Source organism: Rutilus rutilus (assembly GCF_951802725.1).
Source record: "Rutilus rutilus genome assembly, chromosome: 6".
Taxonomy (NCBI): domain Eukaryota; kingdom Metazoa; phylum Chordata; class Actinopteri; order Cypriniformes; family Leuciscidae; genus Rutilus; species Rutilus rutilus.
In genome coordinates this window covers 37,910,072-37,928,678 of record NC_140214.1, presented here as the reverse complement: position 1 = coordinate 37,928,678, position 18,607 = coordinate 37,910,072, and the positions used below count along the sequence as shown (strand labels likewise).

Genomic DNA, 18,607 nt, shown 5'->3' with positions numbered 1-18,607 from the left:
ACGAGAATGAACCTCATTGGTTCTTGCTGAAGCTCAAACGTGATGTGTAACACGAGAATGAACCTCATTGGTTCTCGCTGAAGCTCAAACGTGCTGCGTAACATGAGAATGAACCTCTCTGGGTCTTGCTGAAGCTCAAACGTGCTGCGTAACACGAGAATGAACCTCTCTGGGTCTTGCTGAAGCTCAAACGTGCTGCGTAACATGAGAATGAACCTCTCTGGGTCTTGCTGAAGCTCAAACGTGCTGCGTAACACAAGAATGAACCTCATTGGTTCTTGCTGAAGCTCAAACGTGCTGCGTAACACGAGAATGAATCTCATTGGTTCTTGCTGAAGCTCAAATGTGCTGCGTAACATGAGAATGAACCTCTCTGGGTCTTGCTGAAGCTCAAACGTGCTGCGTAACACAAGAATGAACCTCATTGGTTCTTGCTGAAGCTCAAACGTGCTGCGTAACACAAGAATGAACCTCTCTAGGTCTTGCTGAAGCTCAAACGTGCTGCGTAACACGAGAATGAATCTCATTGGTTCTTGCTGAAGCTCAAACGTGCTGCGTAACACAAGAATGAACCTCTCTAGGTCTTGCTGAAGCTCAAACGTGCTGCGTAACACGAGAATGAATCTCATTGGCTCTTGCTGAAGCTCAAACGCGCTGCTTAACACGAGAATGAATCTCACTGGTTCTTGCTGAAGTTCAAACGTGCTGCGTAACACAAGAATGAACCTCATTAGTTCTTGCTGAAGCTCAAACGTGCTGCGTAACACGAGAATGAACCTCATTGGTTCTTGCTGAAGCTCAAATGTGCTGCGTAACACAAGAATGAACCTCTCTGGGTCTTGCTGAAGCTCAAACGTGCTGCGTAACATGAGAATGAATCTCACTGGTTCTTGCTGAAGCTCAAACGTGCTGCGTTACACGAGAATGAATCTCATTGGTTCTCGCTGAAGCTCAAATGTGCTGCGTAACACAAGAATGAACCTCTCTGGGTCTTGCTGAAGCTCAAACGTGCTGCGTAACACAAGAATGAACCTCTCTAGGTCTTGCTGAAGCTCAAACGTGCTGCTTAACACGAGAATGAATCTCACTGGTTCTTGCTGAAGCTCAAACGTGCTGCGTAACACGAGAATGAATCTCATTGGTTCTTGCTGAAGCTCAAATGTGCTGCGTAACACAAGAATGAACCTCTCTGGGTCTTGCTGAAGCTCAAACGTGCTGCGTAACACAAGAATGAACCTCTCTAGGTCTTGCTGAAGCTCAAACGTGCTGCTTAACACGAGAATGAATCTCACTGGGTCTTGCTGAAGCTCAAACGTGCTGCGTAACACGAGAATGAATCTCATTGGTTCTTGCTGAAGCTCAAATGTGCTGCGTAACACGAGAATGAACCTCTCTAGGTCTTGCTGAAGCTCAAACGTGCTGCGTAACACGAGAATGAACCTCTCTAGGTCTTGCTGAAGCTCAAACGTGCTGTGTAACACAATAATTAATCTCATTGGTTCTTGCTGAAGCTCAAACGCGATGCGTAACACGAGAATTAATCTCATTGGTTCTTGCTGAAGCTCAAACGTGCTGCGTAACACGAGAATGAATCTCATTGGTTCTTGCTGAAGCTCAAATGTGCTGCGTAACACAAGAATGAACCTCTCTGGGTCTTGCTGAAGCTCAAACGTGCTGCGTAACACAAGAATGAACCTCTCTAGGTCTTGCTGAAGCTCAAACGTGCTGCTTAACACGAGAATGAATCTCACTGGTTCTTGCTGAAGCTCAAACGTGCTGCGTAACACGAGAATGAATCTCATTGGTTCTTGCTGAAGCTCAAATGTGCTGCGTAACACGAGAATGAACCTCTCTGGGTCTTGCTGAAGCTCAAACGTGCTGCGTAACACAAGAATGAACCTCTCTAGGTCTTGCTGAAGCTCAAACGTGCTGCGTAACACGAGAATGAACCTCTCTAGGTCTTGCTGAAGCTCAAACGTGCTGTGTAACACAAGAATTAATCTCATTGGTTCTTGCTGAAGCTCAAACGCGATGCGTAACACGAGAATTAATCTCATTGGTTCTTGCTGAAGCTCAAACGTGCCGCGTAACACGAGAATGAACCTCATTGGTTCTTGCTGAAACTCAAACGGCATCTTTATTTATGTAGCGCTTTATACAATTCAGATAGTTTCAAAGCAGCTTTACAGTGATGACAGGTAAATAATGCATTTCGGTTGATGTTCAGCTGAAGTCAGTTGCTGCGTAACAAAAAAGAAAGCACCTAATTGGTTCTTGCGGATTGTTATCGATAATGAAAATATAAAAAACAAATTTGATTATCGATTAGTCACATCTGCGCACTGTGCTTAAAAACCACCAGCCAGCCACGTCGGTTTACAGTAGAGAATAACCCATTGCTATGGACAAAACGCATATGGAAAATAGCAGAGGACACGTGAGCTGCTGCAGGAAAGGTACAGCAGTGAGCTGTCAGTTCAACATTATGATACTCATATTTGTTTTATCATGTCAAATGCAAAGTTTCTCCATATGTTCCCAGCGGACCTGTGAATAAAAAAAAATATATCAAATTGGCTCTGTCCCAGCAGATTCACTTGCAGCTAATCATTAATTTCAGATGAAATGAAAGCCACAAGCAATGGCCTACTGGCCTTGTTTCAGCTCCCAGATGAGTGAAATGACACATGTAGTTTTCTTTTAAGTCTGACTTACTTTCACTGTTTTTAAAGAGGTCAGGTATGTTGGAGCCAAAAGTGTGTCAGATATGTAGCAGGGATTATCGGTTTGATTTCAGATTTTAACCACCATTTCAAGATCAGAATTTTAAGAGAAAAACGGGCATTTAAAGAGAAAAATCTGAAATTCTATTAAGGGTGTATACAAATATACAGTTATGTGGATCTTTCCAGGCAAAACTAAGAACAGTTGCTATGAGCATTCAGATATCAAAAACAAGATTGGCCTCATTCATAAAACGAACAAAAACTAATTTCTCTGTAAAACCATTTTGCATTTAACTTAATAATTAGTAAGACTGGATTTAAGAACAGTTTACACATAAATATGTTCTGCTCATGTTTTATGAATTAGGCCCAGTCGATGCACTGTACTAAGTCTATACAACCAGAAAGAAATTACACCTTTCATTAATGTGATGTGTGTTAAAATCAATGTCAGACCGTTTCCCACCTTTTAAGAACATCGATTAAAATGTGAAAAAAAAAAATGACCTGGCATGATTTGTCATATTTTCATCTATTAAATGGATTAAAATCTATGGTGCAAAATCATTTCTTGTTGTAGACACCCACATTACCTTGACAACAGGGGGTCAAGGTTTTGCTGGCTAGCACAGACATTAACTACACCATTGACAGCCATTCAAATGTAGTTATGTATTTGAATAAAATGTTAATCATTTTTATAATTTTTTAGTGGATGTTTCTCCAGTGATAGTTTTTGGAGGACTTTTAATAGAGTTAAATAGACTGCCTATTTAAAAAACAAAACAAAAAAGTTTTCTTTGCTGCAAGAAGTGCAAAAATAGCGTGTTGCAGTTCAAACTGGTTTGATTTTCTTTTTAGGGAAATGAAAAGGAACAACTCTTTTATTATCGTTTAGTTTCTCTCGAAGTGCCTGTGACTCAAGGTGTGTTGCTCCCACATCACCTCAGTGGAAGAGGAACAAGGCTTCCTCCATCTCACCTAGTCTGGTAGTCCCAGAGCTCCCAAGTCTGGTGGTCCCATGTCTGGTTGTCCTGGAGGTAACAGAGCCATTTGCCATGGAGGCCGTCCCAGAGCAGCCCCCTTTTCCTGTCAGAGCCACGGAGGCCATCCTAGCCACCCCTGCCCGATCAAGGAGGCCGTCCCCGATCTCCCTTTAAGCCTCGGCAGTTAATGTGTGTCTGGGCTGCACACATTTCCCTGCTGGCTCCCCTCACTCCTGCCTCTACAGAGAGTTGGCCACTCTCCCTGTCACGGCCACAGAGGTCGTGCCAGGTCTCCAGACCCACCAGAGCCCCCCTGGTCCATTCCCCTGGCTCTGCTCTGGCCCTCAGCCGGGTCTCCAGGCCCACCAGAGCCCCCCTGGTCCATTACCCTGGCTCTGCTCTGGCCCTCAGCCGGGTCTCCAGACCCGTCGGTGCCTCCCTGGTGCAACCCTCCGGTCCCTCCCTGATCATCTGTCTGGTCTCCAGACCTTTCAAAGACTTCCTGGGCTGTCCCGCCGACACTGGCTTGGCTCCCCTCTCTCCCTCCACTTCTTGTCTCTGTAAATTGACCCCTCTCACCATCTTGTATTGTCCTGTTGGTGTGTGTCTGTCCTGTGTGGTCATGTTGGTGTGTTGGTTTTGTGTTGTCTTTGTTCAGTGTACCTCATGGGGCCAGTTATAACTACAAATAAAAGCCCATGCTCTGTGTCTTGAGTTCTCGCCTCATCCCTTCACCCTTATCTAGCACATCTTATGTTGAATGAATGAATTTAGCTTATTTGTCCTGGTGTGGGGGTGTCAATATAATCAGTTGTTAAACAATTGAGATGTATTCTGTTTGTATATTTGTATGCATATCCATTTGGTCTTCACAATCATAATCGGTACTTATTGTTTGTTTGGATTCTACAGTTTTCCGTAAATAATTCCATCCTAATTATTTAATGCATGTAATGTATGTGAGTAGTTGATTTCACCATATCCTCATCAGACAAACATTCAGTATAAGCTAGTCTTTTGGCATCCTTGCATCTACTAACTTGTGTAATGTATTTTGTACTCTAATGTAGTGGATGCAATGCACAACTGCGAAGGCAAGTTGTATATAGCTATATAAATGCCTCATTCATTCATTCATTCATAATCCGGTAGTGACTGTGTTCTAATTTAGGAATGTGTTCCTTTCTCTAACTTCCTTCCAACTCATGGACATTGCTTACGTTGCACGAGTGCCCACTACTGACAGAGCCTGTGCAATGGGTTTAAATGGAATGCCCTATGCCCTTGATCACTTGGAACCTTCTATGGTGCTGATTTATTGTTTACAGTTATTTTTTATATGATTCTTTTTATGCACTTCTCTATAAACCTATGTGTATGCTTGGGCTGTTGAGAAAATGTTTAAAAAATACACAAACATGTTAGCCTAGAAATCTAGATGCACCCTAGCGGCAGCAAAATTTTATTTTGCAGCCAGGGTTGTCTAGCAACTCTCCGTTGGCTTTCGAGCTGGAAAAAACAAACTCTAGTCAGGCCAATCGCATCGTGTATAGAGTCGGTGGGCGGGCTTAACATAATGACGGCAGAGTTGTGAGGGTTCCGCGTGAATTCCCTGCTACTTGAAAACAAAGAAGATGGCTGCTGCTGTCATAATAATAATTAATTAATAATTCATTACATTTATATAGCGCTTTTCTCAGCACTCAAAGCGCTTTACATAGAAGGGGGAATCTCCTCAGCCACCACCAATGTGCAGCATCCACTTGGATGATGCGACGGCAGCCATATTGCGCCAGAACGCTCACCACACACCAGCTTACTGGTGGAGAGGAGACAGTGATGAAGCCAATCAGTATATGAGGATGATTAGGAGGCCATGATGGACAGAGGCCAAGGGGCAAATTTGGCCAGGATGCCGGGGTTACACCCCTACTCTTTTTCGAAGGACATCCTGGGATTTTTAATGACCACAGGGAGTCAGGACCTCGGTTTTACGTCTCATCCGAAGGACGAAGGTCATATCCCAATCGGCTTTGGGATATGGCATTTTGGGATATGGAGTAGTTATTAAGCCTTTAAATGGTCGAGCCGGTTCAGAATCTAACTGAATCGGACACTAGTTCCAGGTTGATGACGCAACACACACATCTGAAGTTTGGAATGATTGAATCAAACCTACAGGCACAGTTGAAAGTCAGATTTTTTATCATATCCGACTCAAAAAGAACCAGTTCTAACTGTCAAAGTTTTCCAAGGATAACCAACTTTGACAGACCTGTCTCATTCGGTTATTTTTTATTTGTTCATTTCAAAATGGATCTTTGGTTTAATAACCCATCTGGACATGCTTATTAGCTCATTTGGTGCTGTGCTAATTTGGATGTGCGTCTTACATCATGAACTCAGAACTAAAGTTTGATTCAGTTTGATTCTGATGAACAAGTCCCTCAGTCAGAATTGATGATGTTAAGATCAGCTGAAACTTCCCTCACCCAATTAAGTAAGAGGAATGAGCTTTCAAAATGCTCCATTAAGAAGTGCTTAGGGAAGTTAGCAGCTGTATGTTTATTAAAGTGTAGTATAAGGCAGCATAAGATATCATGCCACCATGGGAGAGTCCTTCTGCTTTTGTACCTAAGTGTGTTTCTGTTTTTATTTTGAATGATTGTGCACACCTATCCAATATTACACATGGCAGAACTCTTAGGGCAGATACCTACTACCTCTTTACAGTCCTATCAGATTTGTTTTTAATGAAAGTTTAATGGAAGCAATACTTTCTATAGTTGTAAAGCTCTCACCTGTTATCTCAAACTATTCATACTGTGAAGTATTAAAAAAGCAATCACTTACCCACTTAGCACAACAATGAAGTCCATTACATTCCAGCCATTTCTGAGATAGGAACCCTTGTGAAAAACAAAACCAAGTGCCACCAGCTTGATACCAGCCTCAAAACAGAAGATCCCAATGAAATAAGGCTCTGTCTTCTCCTAATGGACCCAATGATAAAGAAACAGATAAAATGATTAAACAAAACAAATGATCAGATTTAATTTTCAGAGTTAGTATTGTAAGCAAGTTAACCCAGCCCAGGTAAACTATAAGTACAGTGTTCAGTAGTTATGATGTGTTGTTTGAGATTTGCTTAATTTGTGTCTAGGAAATTGGCCGGGTTTGATAGTGTTAGTGAAGGTTGAAAAACTAGAAAGTGCATGTGCTGTGGTGGTTTAATTGAAGATTTGTATTGTTGCATAGTTAAGTTGGTTGCCATGTTCATTAGGAATTGCTGTTGGTTGACATTATCTTCTGAGTAAAAGAATGAGGTTTATTTTGGACTCTGGGAGTCAAATAAGAGTATAAGTATTAGCAAAAGTTTTGAAAGGTCAGTTATGTTTCTTAAGAATATGGGTATATTTATGTTTTTAATGCTTACCAGCCTTTTGGACATGGGCGTCTTGTCCTCACCAGGAAGATGTTGCTCCAGGGATAAAACAATACAGTTGGCTATGATGGTGGCCAGGATCATATACTCAAATGGAGTAATGACATAGAAGTCAAGGCAAATATTATGTCAGAGTAGCCTAAATAACAAACTTAATTTCAAACAAAATGAGAACTATTAAATTTAAACATTCCAGCTTGCATCTAAACAATGAAGACTCTTCAAAACTCAGTCTCTATACTTACTACTCAACACATCCAAAAATCCTGCATACCTGCATTAATTCCCTTTTCTCTTCAGTAGGAACATACACTGTATACACATAAATGGTAATGAGTCATTCCGTGTCAACTCAACCAGAGGTCCCCGGCTGAAAATTTTTATTTTGATAATTTTTTGCCTGGTGAAAGAAATACTTGAAGAAGAAAGCCAAAATATGAAATATCATGGATGCATATTTACTATTCTGTGGAGAGTTTTCAAAATTAAAATGTTTACCTATGATTTGGAGCCAAATTACAGGGGGGTAAAAATGACTTTAGAAAGATGGCATCAATATTTTATTTTTTACACAGAGATTGGTAGGTCTATTAGTTAAATCTGTTGACTTAAGCAATCTTTGTTGCATTATATGCCAACAGTAAAAGTCAAAAATGGGGAAAAGCTTGTGTGTTTTTGCCCCAAGTTTGCATGCCTGTAACTCAAGAATTATTAAAGATATCGTAATATTCTTTTAGATTCTGGTTCTTAACAAACATTTTAAAAGCCCTACAATAAATGGTTCAATCCCAGAGATATGGAGATCTTAATGCAGTCCCATGAGTAAATTGGTCAAATAAACACATTTTCAGTGGTCAAAAACTAAATGTGGGACACTTTGCATACAGCTGATATCTGTTTCTTTTAAAGAGGAATATCTGAACAACAAATAATGTAATCGCATATTCTTATATTGTTGTTTATCTGGGTTTTTTTTTTGTTTTTTTTTGGTCGATATGTGTATTTTGTAAAATTTCTGTATGCATTTCTGCAATTAGAAAAAAACAAAACAAAAACAAATAGGGTTGAAACTAGAAATGTATCTCATTTTTTTTCTATCAACACAATTGCATAGAATATACCTGTCTGAGTGCCATAAATATTCTTTTTCCAAAGTTTGCGTGCATGTAACTTTTCCTTTTCCTTCATTTTAAAGGCCCTATATGGTTCAATCACATAGAAATGTTGATCCCAATGCGACTTCATGTTCAAATTGTTTAATTTTACTCATTTTCATTTATCTTTGTTTTCTTCCGTAAAATATTTGGTTGATTTGACATGGAATGACCCTACTGGACTTGTTTGATTAAATGCATGACTAATCATTCTTATTAGTTGGCTTTTCATCTAGTAAAGTAGTTGACCTCATATAAATGGCTCCATGCTGCAGTAATGGAGTGTTTGAGTGGATGATGTAGGTGAGAAGCATGCATGTCTTCATTGACATATTCACAGTGGCTGCATTGTCTTGCTTTAGCTCCTGTCAGCCTTGATTAGCTTTGTAGTGATTTATCCACAGCTATTCAACTCAAACCCAACATGTCTACAAGTGGTAGAATTGTAGATTGAAATTGATCGTTGGTGCAGCCCCTAATAGCACATTCACATCCATTAAATGTAGTCTGCCACACTCTAAAAATAATTTGATAATGAATGAATGAATGAATGAATGAATGAATGAATGAATTAATTCAACAGCTTTCATCAATATTCTGAGATATGACAACTTCTAATGCAATTATGTTCAACCAACATATTACATTAAGTAGCATTGTAGCATAATGCTACAGTACATTATTCAGGAGTTGTTCCAACTACTTGAGTGGTAGCATTGGAACCAACTCTTTTTATGTATTTCAGTAAAAATAAACATATAGAAAACCACATGTTAAATTTCACTTATTTAGCATGTAAATGTAATGAATAGGTAAGATATTACTTGTCACTACCGTTATAGCATAAAGTAATGTATTCTTTGAAATAGCCAACCACAACCTAGCCACCAACATTACTCTTCAGCACAATGATAACCACTAACCACAAAAACCTCAACAACAGAAATTCTTCTAAAAGTCAAACATAACAGCATTAAACACATATAAAACACTTGATTTCAACATTTACTCTTCTTATACTCTGTCTATGCAAAGGATGCAACTACAAACCCACTGCCCAATTTTCAAAGTTACAACAACTTAATTTAAAAAAGAAAATTGGTAACATTATTTTAAGGTGACGTATTTTTTACACGAGTATAGTAATAACAGTACATTATGCATAATTATAAGTAATTAACCCTAAACCAAACACTAACCCTAAACATAACTCTATATAGTTCATTAACATTACTATGTCACCTTAAATTAAATTGTAACCAAAAAATCAATTAATGAACAACTTTGAGTTAAAATTACAGCCAATATTAAGTTGATATGATGATCAACATTATTATGTCAAGATAATTCATCAAAACTTAACTTAAACTTAAAATGTTTAAACAAATCAATAATTCTGATTCTTTAACTTGCAACCATGAATGTATTTAAGTTGAGGTAATAGATCCCCTGGATTTCTTTTTAGAGTGCATGGCTCAGGAATGCAATTTAAGTGAGTAAGCCTCCCAATTATATTCTGGCAACACTGAGAGTCTAGAATGTCTTTCTTTAGCTTTGCTGGCTGCATCCACCAGAATGCCTTGGGAACCTGTGTCAATGTGGAAAACAACACGTCTCTGCTCTCAGTTGATTCTGACATGACCACTGGAAGACCAGACGAACATACAGTAAGATGTCTTCAGAAGAGTAGATCAGAAGCTACAATGTTTTTAAAATATAGGCCACCCTTTAAAGCAAGTAAAATATGCCCTTAAACAAGTAAAGAAGTCTTAATTATTGACATTACTTTTTCTAGTGCTGGATATTGATAAATTTGTATAATTTATTTCATTTCTCAAGCAAGCTCTAACAGTAGAGAGCGATATTTACACCATTTCAGTACTGTCCTAACTTCAGCTGCAGATATCATTCCTTGTTTTAACTGAAATAATTTAATACTTATTTCTCAGATTCTTAAACCCTGGTTGCCCAATCTAAAGTTGTATTGATAAGTAAGGAAATGAGAAAATGTTACATATGACTTTACATTTGGATTGCAGAAAGAATGATGTAAACTGAAAATCATTGTGCATCCATGAAACACAGCAAACAAATCCGAAGGAAATACTACAGAGCAGGAATAAATACGAACAATTTTGTAAGCACCATCTGAAACTGCCTGGTAGTAATATTGTAGAAGTGTAGGAAACAAGTGTGAGTCATCATTATGGTTTATCATTATAAACTAAAACTTGGAAGATGGTATTGATACTTCAGTGAACTTTGGTCCAACAGTGTCAAGCACAATTTTCAGGTCTTGTTAAAACATTTTTGAGGCCATAGAAAAAATATTTTTCCAAGCCATTACATAATTTTTTTGCCATATAGTTTGGGTCACTGAACTTCTTGGGCCAAACATAACCCTAAATGCAAATATCTAAGTGATAAAAACATAGAGTCCTGCGTTTGGTTTAGCTTGCACCAGTCTGTCTTATAGTCTCAGATCATAAAATGATCTTCCAAAGGATTTCACATTAATGTTTCTTTGGAACAAATACAGTATACAACAGAAATGTCAAATGGAGTTGTCAGATTGGACAAACAAGAGTGTGTAACAGCTGAGATTCCATTTGCAGAATTATGAGTAACATACCAGGCAGAAAACAAAGCAGTCTAGAGATATCCAAACTCGTCAAATCCAAAACACAAGCCAACATAGAAGATAACTCCAAAACATCCAGTTGTTAGGAACTGAATGGACAGAGACCAGCCATGGGATCAAAACAATACAGACAATATCCATAGATCACTCAGAGTTGTAAGAAAACTCCCTAGCAAAACCTTGCAAAAATGTTAAACACTAAATCTCTTTTTTCTAAACAATGTTCTGAGTTACAACTCTTATCATGTACTGAGAAGGACGGGACCAACATCTCTGTTTACTGCAGAGTTGGTGTGCAGAGTGTCACATTATTTCACCTTTTGACTGTGTTTGAGTTTGACTCTTAGATGTTTTTTTCTTTTCTCGTATCATTGTTTCCTGTTCTGTTTCCTTTGTTTGCATTTGTTACTATGGTTATTCATTGTTCGATTGATGTGATCCACCTTTTTCTCTTTTCCTACCTGGGTCTTCATCTCCTCGGATCTAGTTTTAGTTTTTAAAGTTTTAAATAAGTATATTTTTCTTACACAAACGCATCAATTCTCTTCAGAAGGCCTTACTATATCTCAGATTGTGTTTGCCTGAAATAAGAAAGTCATATACACTTAGGATGGCTTGAGGGTGAGTAAATCATGGGGTAGTTTTCATTTTTGGGGGAACTATCCCTTAAACGTCTCTGTACTTTTTTTTAATGTAAGTACAGTACAATGTACTTATTGTGTTCATATTGTATTGCAAAACACTTTTTCTGTTATTTAGGTGGGATACGGATCATTTTAGGGACAGGTTTGTGGTATGGGTAGGTTTAAGTGTGGGTTGAAGTGTAAGGGAAGGTCAACAGTGTAATTATAGATGTATTTACATGCAGGTATTTTAAAATGTAAGTACAATGTAAAAACAAGCATGTACGCAATAAGTGCATTGAATCAAATTATTAATTTAAATGTTAGTACATAGTAGTTAAGGACACTTAATATAAAGTGGGACTGGGTTATTCATTGTTTGATTAATGTGATCCACCTGTTTCTCGTTTCCTCCCTTTGTTTTTGTTGGCATTTATTGATCATGTTTTCTGTTAGTCTTTGTTTCAATTTGGTCTTTGTGTGGTGGTAGTTCTGTTCGTGATTTTGAGATTTCTGTGACGTCTGAGTATTTTATTATTTTTGTTATTTTGAGTTTGTTAATAAACTAAAGATTGCTGCTATTAGATCCTGCTCCTTTGTTTCTCTGCTGCAAACAGCCATGACAGTCTGACATTTAAGTATTCTATTTTATATAAATGTATTTAATTCTTTTTTTTATTGCAAAACTGGTGCTGACATAATAATGAGCCTTTTAAATTTAAAAACTTTTTCCCTTTATTCTTACGAACTGGGTGAAGCGATGACCTAATATAGTTCTTGTAAACGGTTTCCAGTATTTCAGAAATAAAAGACTATTTTTAAAATGCATGTGCTTGGCAGAGGTCAAAAAGGATTTACAAAATTACTTTTCGATTGATTGATTCTTGTAAACTATGAAATTTGAATGACCATTAAATTGCCACGTGACCAAAAAAAAAAGAAGAGTTTATTTTTTATGCATATGGTGGGAGAAAATAAAATGCTAATGCATGTGAGAATATCCATTGCTATTATTTTTACACTTAATGAGCGTTTCACTGCAAATCCAAATTAATGGAAATCCAAATTCATTCATGTTCTCTAAATCTTGTTTGAGGGGGTGATCAAAGGGTAATCCTCAATGGCCAGATTCATGAGCCCAATGACATCATCACCAAATAAACCCGCTTCAAAAGCGAACAAAGAATGGTTTGAGTTGTGTGTGTGTGCTGGGGCAAACATCACTTTTTCTTTTGATCATATTTAGTGATATGAACAATTTAGAACTTACAGTAAGTCGCCTGCACTGACTGTGCTACGGACATGAATGATACCTCAAATCATGCAGCTTGTAGAGAAAATCTGTGCTAATACTTTCTGAGCAACCAGAGCATCAAATTTCACCATTCTTTTCAGATAAAAAGATGGTTGCAAGAGAGATAAAATACTTGGAAGCTATAACACAGCCACACACACACACAAATGCCATTATAAAATAATACGCACAGTAATGTCAATTCAGTCAGGTGCACTAACTTAGAATCTTCAGCTTTTTTATTTTTGGCATCTCTCTAGCAGCGAGGATTGCCATGGCAACCAGCATTCAACACTTAACCTCCTCCGAGGAGGGTTGACTGAGTTTCGCTCACCTGAGAAACATTCAAACATTATCTCAAATGCTGCTTGTAATGTATTTTCAGGCTCAAGTGTGGAAAATGGGTGCAATCCTCGTAAGAATGTGCTGTGACCAATTTCTGCTGATTGGATTGGTAGCTGACACTTGTGAATGTAATCAAAGTTAAAGGATTTTTAGGAAACATGAAATATATAGTTTATTGTGTGACATAGTGGTTGATTGAGTTGAAAAGTACAAGTAATGAAAGCCATGATAGAGTACAATGAGAGGATGGGCTTATAGATGAACAAGCAACCAGAACTAAATCAGGGTGACAAGTTACTACTATTAGCAGAAGAAAAATAGTAGTCAGCAAGTCTAATTAACCGTATAATTTTCTCATACCCACATGTCTGTTTCTTCCTTGGATAATTGGCTGTTATATGAAAATTGTAGCCTATATATTCACTTGATCCTTCACTGTAAAAAATAAACAAAGATATAACATAAAAAATATTAAACATACATACGTCAATACATGCAGACTATAACATGCTGGACAAACAGTAATACACATAAACTTTACAGAATGGCTTGGATTTGAGTGTAATATTAATATAGTGTCTTCCATTGCTAGGAAAAGACATTTGCCATTTATTTTCCCATCTCTGAGGCTTTGTTACAATCTTTGTGTCATTCTGACTATAGCCTGGAGAAAAGTCTTTATTCACAGTCAGAACATGCTCTTTCTAGAGGACCTAACGGAGTTGTCATTGTGTTGTACATTGTACGTATTATGTACATGGATTACAACTTTATGTAATTCTGCTCAGTTAAAGAATACACGACCATCAACTCTGAACCCAACAAGCAAACCCTATTCTGCATTATACTATGGTATGACCATAGTGCCTGATTTGTAAACTAATACAGTTTGCATCACATAACCATCTCCGCAAGTATGGCTTTTCTGACATAATAAACTTGGTAGTTCACCTGACACAACAATGTACTTGCTAAAATGTCATTGCTGTAACGAAACAGACACTCCAAACAAGATGGTTGAGATGAGAAACAGTTTTATTAAATGTTAAGAGAATAGCGGTAGCGGGAACTGCTGTGGATGAATGTCAATGAAGGATGAAGAACCGGAGATACTGACTGTCCTTTCTGTTATGGTGGTAGATGAGAGCGTGGATGATGAAGCACACACCAGTATGGGAAGAGAGGTGAGTATTTGCTGCCACGACGAAGAATACGAAGATGACGACGAACAGGGAAACACTGGAGACTCCGGAAGACGAAGATACTTTTCCAACGAAGCACAGAAGGTAAGCGATGATACATCTGAAGTTGAATACTCAGGTGATAGTGATCTCAGTTATTGTGTGATGGTGGATCCCTGACACTTGCGTTTTTACATCACGTTAACACTATTGGTTAGGTTTACATTCTTGGCAGTACATTCTTTTCAAAAGCGATAGAGCATTAACCTTTTAGCGCCACTCACCAGACATTTCATTTCACATTCAACATTGATTCACTTTTATCTGTTTTGGATAGAACTGAAAGCACTTTTAGTGTCACTCACTGGACATTTAACTTTGAAAGTGTAGCGAAGCGTTCAAGACGCAATGTAATGTTATTTTGCAGAAATGTTGCCACAGGCATGTTTTTCCAATGAGGCTAGGTTGCATTTATGATTCTCTCAAATACATTAAATATGCCAGTCCAATTTCAGGCAACGTCACAGTTGGAATCTTCCGGGATATGTTCATTTTGCTTTGTGGCTGAGTGGTTCACCATGTTATGGAAGCTTGTTTCCACCACAGAATAAAATATTTTAAAAGATAACTGACTTTTTAGTTATACAGCTTGTGAGATATAAAGTCGCAATTGCGTGTCATAAAGTCACAATTGCGAGATATAAACTCAGAATTGCGAGATATAATCTTGTGATTCTGACTTTATAACATGCAATTGCGAGTTTATATCTCGCAATTCTGACATCTTATCTCATAATTGTGAGATATAAACTGGCGAGTTATAAGAGTTATAAGTCAAATTCTAAGACATTTTTTTTTGCAAGTTTACATCTCAGAAGTGCGTGATATAAAGTCGCAATTGAGAGTTATAAAGTCAGAATTGCATGATATAAAGTCACAATTGTGTGTTATAAAGTCACAATTGTGAAATATAAACTCGCAATTGCCAGAAAAAAAGTCCGAATTGCAAGTTTATTGCTCACAATTGTGAGTTTATATTTCGCAATGAGAAAAAAAGTCAGAATTGTGAGATAAACAGTTGCAATTACTGTGGAAGTGGTGGATGGTGATCACTTTTTCCCTCTTAGTTTTGCCCAAATATGCCAGCTTTCTCACCTCACGTTCACAGCCACGAGTCCATACTCATGCCTACCTTGAACCTGAATCAGCACCCATATCTGCTACAGATGAGGTCCAAACCTGTGTACTACCATTACCCAAGGTGCCCACAAACCGTAAGCAGGAACTCAGACCCCCTGTCTCAAACCAGGAGCTTCGTATTTCTGCAGCATACCCCTCCAGAGTTTATGGCAGTCTTTGGACTTATTTATTTAGTTCCCTGTCATAGAGACCACCCATGTCCCGAGTCATGTTATGGCTGCCAGTCCAGAGTCCACTGCATTCTCTGTTCTCCAGGACATTTAGGAGTTCCCTGAGGCTGGTCATGTCATGTCACGACTCTTGTCTCAAGTGAAGTAAGAGCAGCCTTGGCTCCAATGCCTGCAACACCCACCTATTCTCATGCGCCTACCATGTCCACCCATGCTTCTCTATCAGCCACACCAAGGCTTGTTCCCAAGTGTACCTCGCCTGGCCATGCAGAGTCAGTTTCTCCAGCCAGTGGGGATCCCTATCCAGCACCACCACAAGATCACTATACAAGTCAACCACAATCCAACATCCCAGGTCCACCACAGCCACAAGGTCAGAAACCTGTGATCAGGTCCACTTTAGCAGTATTGTCACAGCCCAGTTGCAACAAACCCAGATTACAGCTGTTATCATCCTCTAGCATTGAGCCATTATTGAGTCTTAATTGCAATTAATTAGTTGTATAAAGTTTAGGATGTTGGCCATATGGAATCCGCCCCTCGGGAAGATCTCTGAGTTTGGTTGATGCTTTCATACTATTGACTTTTTGTTGTACTAGTTGTCATGTCTTTATTTTGAAGTTCTGTTCTTTGGCATTGAATTGTATTTAGGTGTGTTTTGTCATTGGTTAACTAGTCTTGGTTAGTCCGTAGGTCTTGTTGAATAGTGTTGTTATTGGACATGAATACATCCAATCCATGACAAAGACCTACTGTACATTCACGCACATAAGATCTGTATTTCTTGAACGTTTTGAGATCCTTTTTCCACATTTACAGGTAGAGGGTTATTTGGTTTAGGAACAATGAGTTGCTTGAGTTGAAATGTGTGCGTCTATATTGAATTGTCTACCTTTTGATTGCAGGCTTTGGTGTCTTGGCAAATATGACTCTAGAGGAGACACGTGTGAGATTACATGTGAGAAAAGCCTCCACATGCTTTCTATTGAACTCATTGTATTAATCTCATATTGGCTAAACTTGATCTTGTGTGATGGAAGGCAAATAAAACCTATTTTAAAACCAGTTTTAATTAAGTGATTACGTACCAACTCTTTTGAACATTTATTACTATACTTAGATACATAAATCTCAAGCAGCTCTATGAACTATGGCAACAGTTTTGTATTACACTGTTACACCCTAGAAAGAGTGTCTAGCGTCACAAAGTCTGAAATTTCTTAATGGTAGAGATGCAAACCAGTGAAATATGAGATGAGCGTCTTAGTCTACAAAAAACTGATTGCGCCTTTTAATACAGAACTTGCCGTTCTTTCTAGCTTTACTAAATGTGTCTGAAATTATTTCACCAAACAACTGACAGTAAAAGGACAGCCAACTTCTATCAAAAACATTAAGTAAAGAGAACACAGCTAAGCAAATCTGTGATAATTGCATGCAATTTGTCATTCTATCATTGGCAAAAGAAGAAAAGCTTGTTAAAGGATATGGCCACTCTATAATCCTCTTTGCATATTTTCTTATGCAGTTATTCTCAGCGAAGATAAAGAGAGACCTGTTGACGGTGAGACAGTTGTGTTTGGCTGGGATGGGGTTGTAGAGAGCCATGGTCCGAGCCCGTTTTATCGCCCCTGCTGACTCGCTCTCTGCCTTCGCCTCAGCGCTCATCTCCGTAGGCATGTCTTCAGGCTGAGCCATGTTTCAAGATCTGGAATAATCAATCCCAGCTTTCATAGAAGATCCCAGCTTTACTCCATTCTTCTAATGGCAAATCAGCTTGAAGAATTTGGCACGAGGTTTGCTCAGTTCTGCCTGCTGCACTCCGTAAAGAAACTTTTTTGTAAAAAAAAAAAAAAAAACAGTCCGGTTTAACAGAAGTCTTTTTCAAAGCATTGTATCCTTTTCGTATGAGTGGCCTGTTGGAAAAACTGCCATTTCTGTCTTGTCAAAAATCATGAAATCCTTTTAAAAGAAATGTCCAAAAATGACACTTTTAAATCCCTACTGATACTTCTCAGGCTATTAAACATGAAATTCTGTCAAAACCCAGCCCATTTATTCTCCAATGCCAGTCAAAGACTCGATGCGCAGATGAACAGTGTAATGCAGTACAGTTTGTAATACCTGTTACACTGGTACTGTGATCTATAACAGTGAATGTGGTCTTTTACCATCACATATTGCCTCATCTCTCGCACTCACCCGCCCCCATTTCTCGCTCTCTCTCGCTCTCTCTCTCTGCCCCAGTGCTCCCCCTCCCACACACACACACACACATACACACGCAATGGGAAATCAGGACATAGGAAAACTGGTTACCATGGAAATGTATTTTACATTTTTTAATGTGATTGTGTGAGTGGCTTATCATTTAGTTTGTCAGATGATGAACTGAAACAGATTTGTAGCACAGAGTCTATACTGAGTCAACAACGAATAAATCTCTCTCATTTGTTCACGGGTGGTAATGTACCTTTCATAATAATTAACTTTCCAAGCATTGGGAATTACTGTAAAACAACTAACTGATTTTAACATACAGGATTGAATGTATAAAACGAGAATCAGCTTGATAGATTATCTGAAGAGGGATACCTTTATAAGAAGTAAATGTTTGTCCAACACAGGCATAATAAATATCTGATTTGATTCACAGTATACATAAATAAATATGGAAAAGTGTGCTTTTATTTTTGCTCATCTTACCCTGGAACAGCTGTAAGTGTCAGAGTAGCTTGGCAATGTCTTCGTAGTGAACACTTGATTGAAACAGGCTACAATAATGTAGGTTAAATTCAGGCTTTTGGCAATATTAGCATTTGCACAGCTTGTACTTTTCCAG

The 18,607-nt window shown here is 38.4% G+C and overlaps 1 protein-coding gene across 1 annotated transcript in view; it reads right to left on the bottom strand.

The window, feature by feature from the left end:
* The window catches only part of cacna1eb (calcium channel, voltage-dependent, R type, alpha 1E subunit b), a 107,771-nt gene extending 89,937 nt beyond the window's left edge, over positions 1-17,834 (bottom strand). Inside the window, exons 1-3 of the mRNA XM_084410555.1 lie at positions 17,255-17,834; positions 7,149-7,254; positions 6,566-6,705 (exon numbers count right to left, since the gene is read on the bottom strand). Coding sequence (XP_084266681.1) covers positions 6,566-6,705; positions 7,149-7,254; positions 17,255-17,463 — 455 coding nt within the window. The 5' untranslated portion in view covers positions 17,464-17,834. The remainder of the gene's footprint in view (positions 1-6,565; positions 6,706-7,148; positions 7,255-17,254) is intronic.
* Positions 17,835-18,607: the final 773 nt, after the last annotated feature.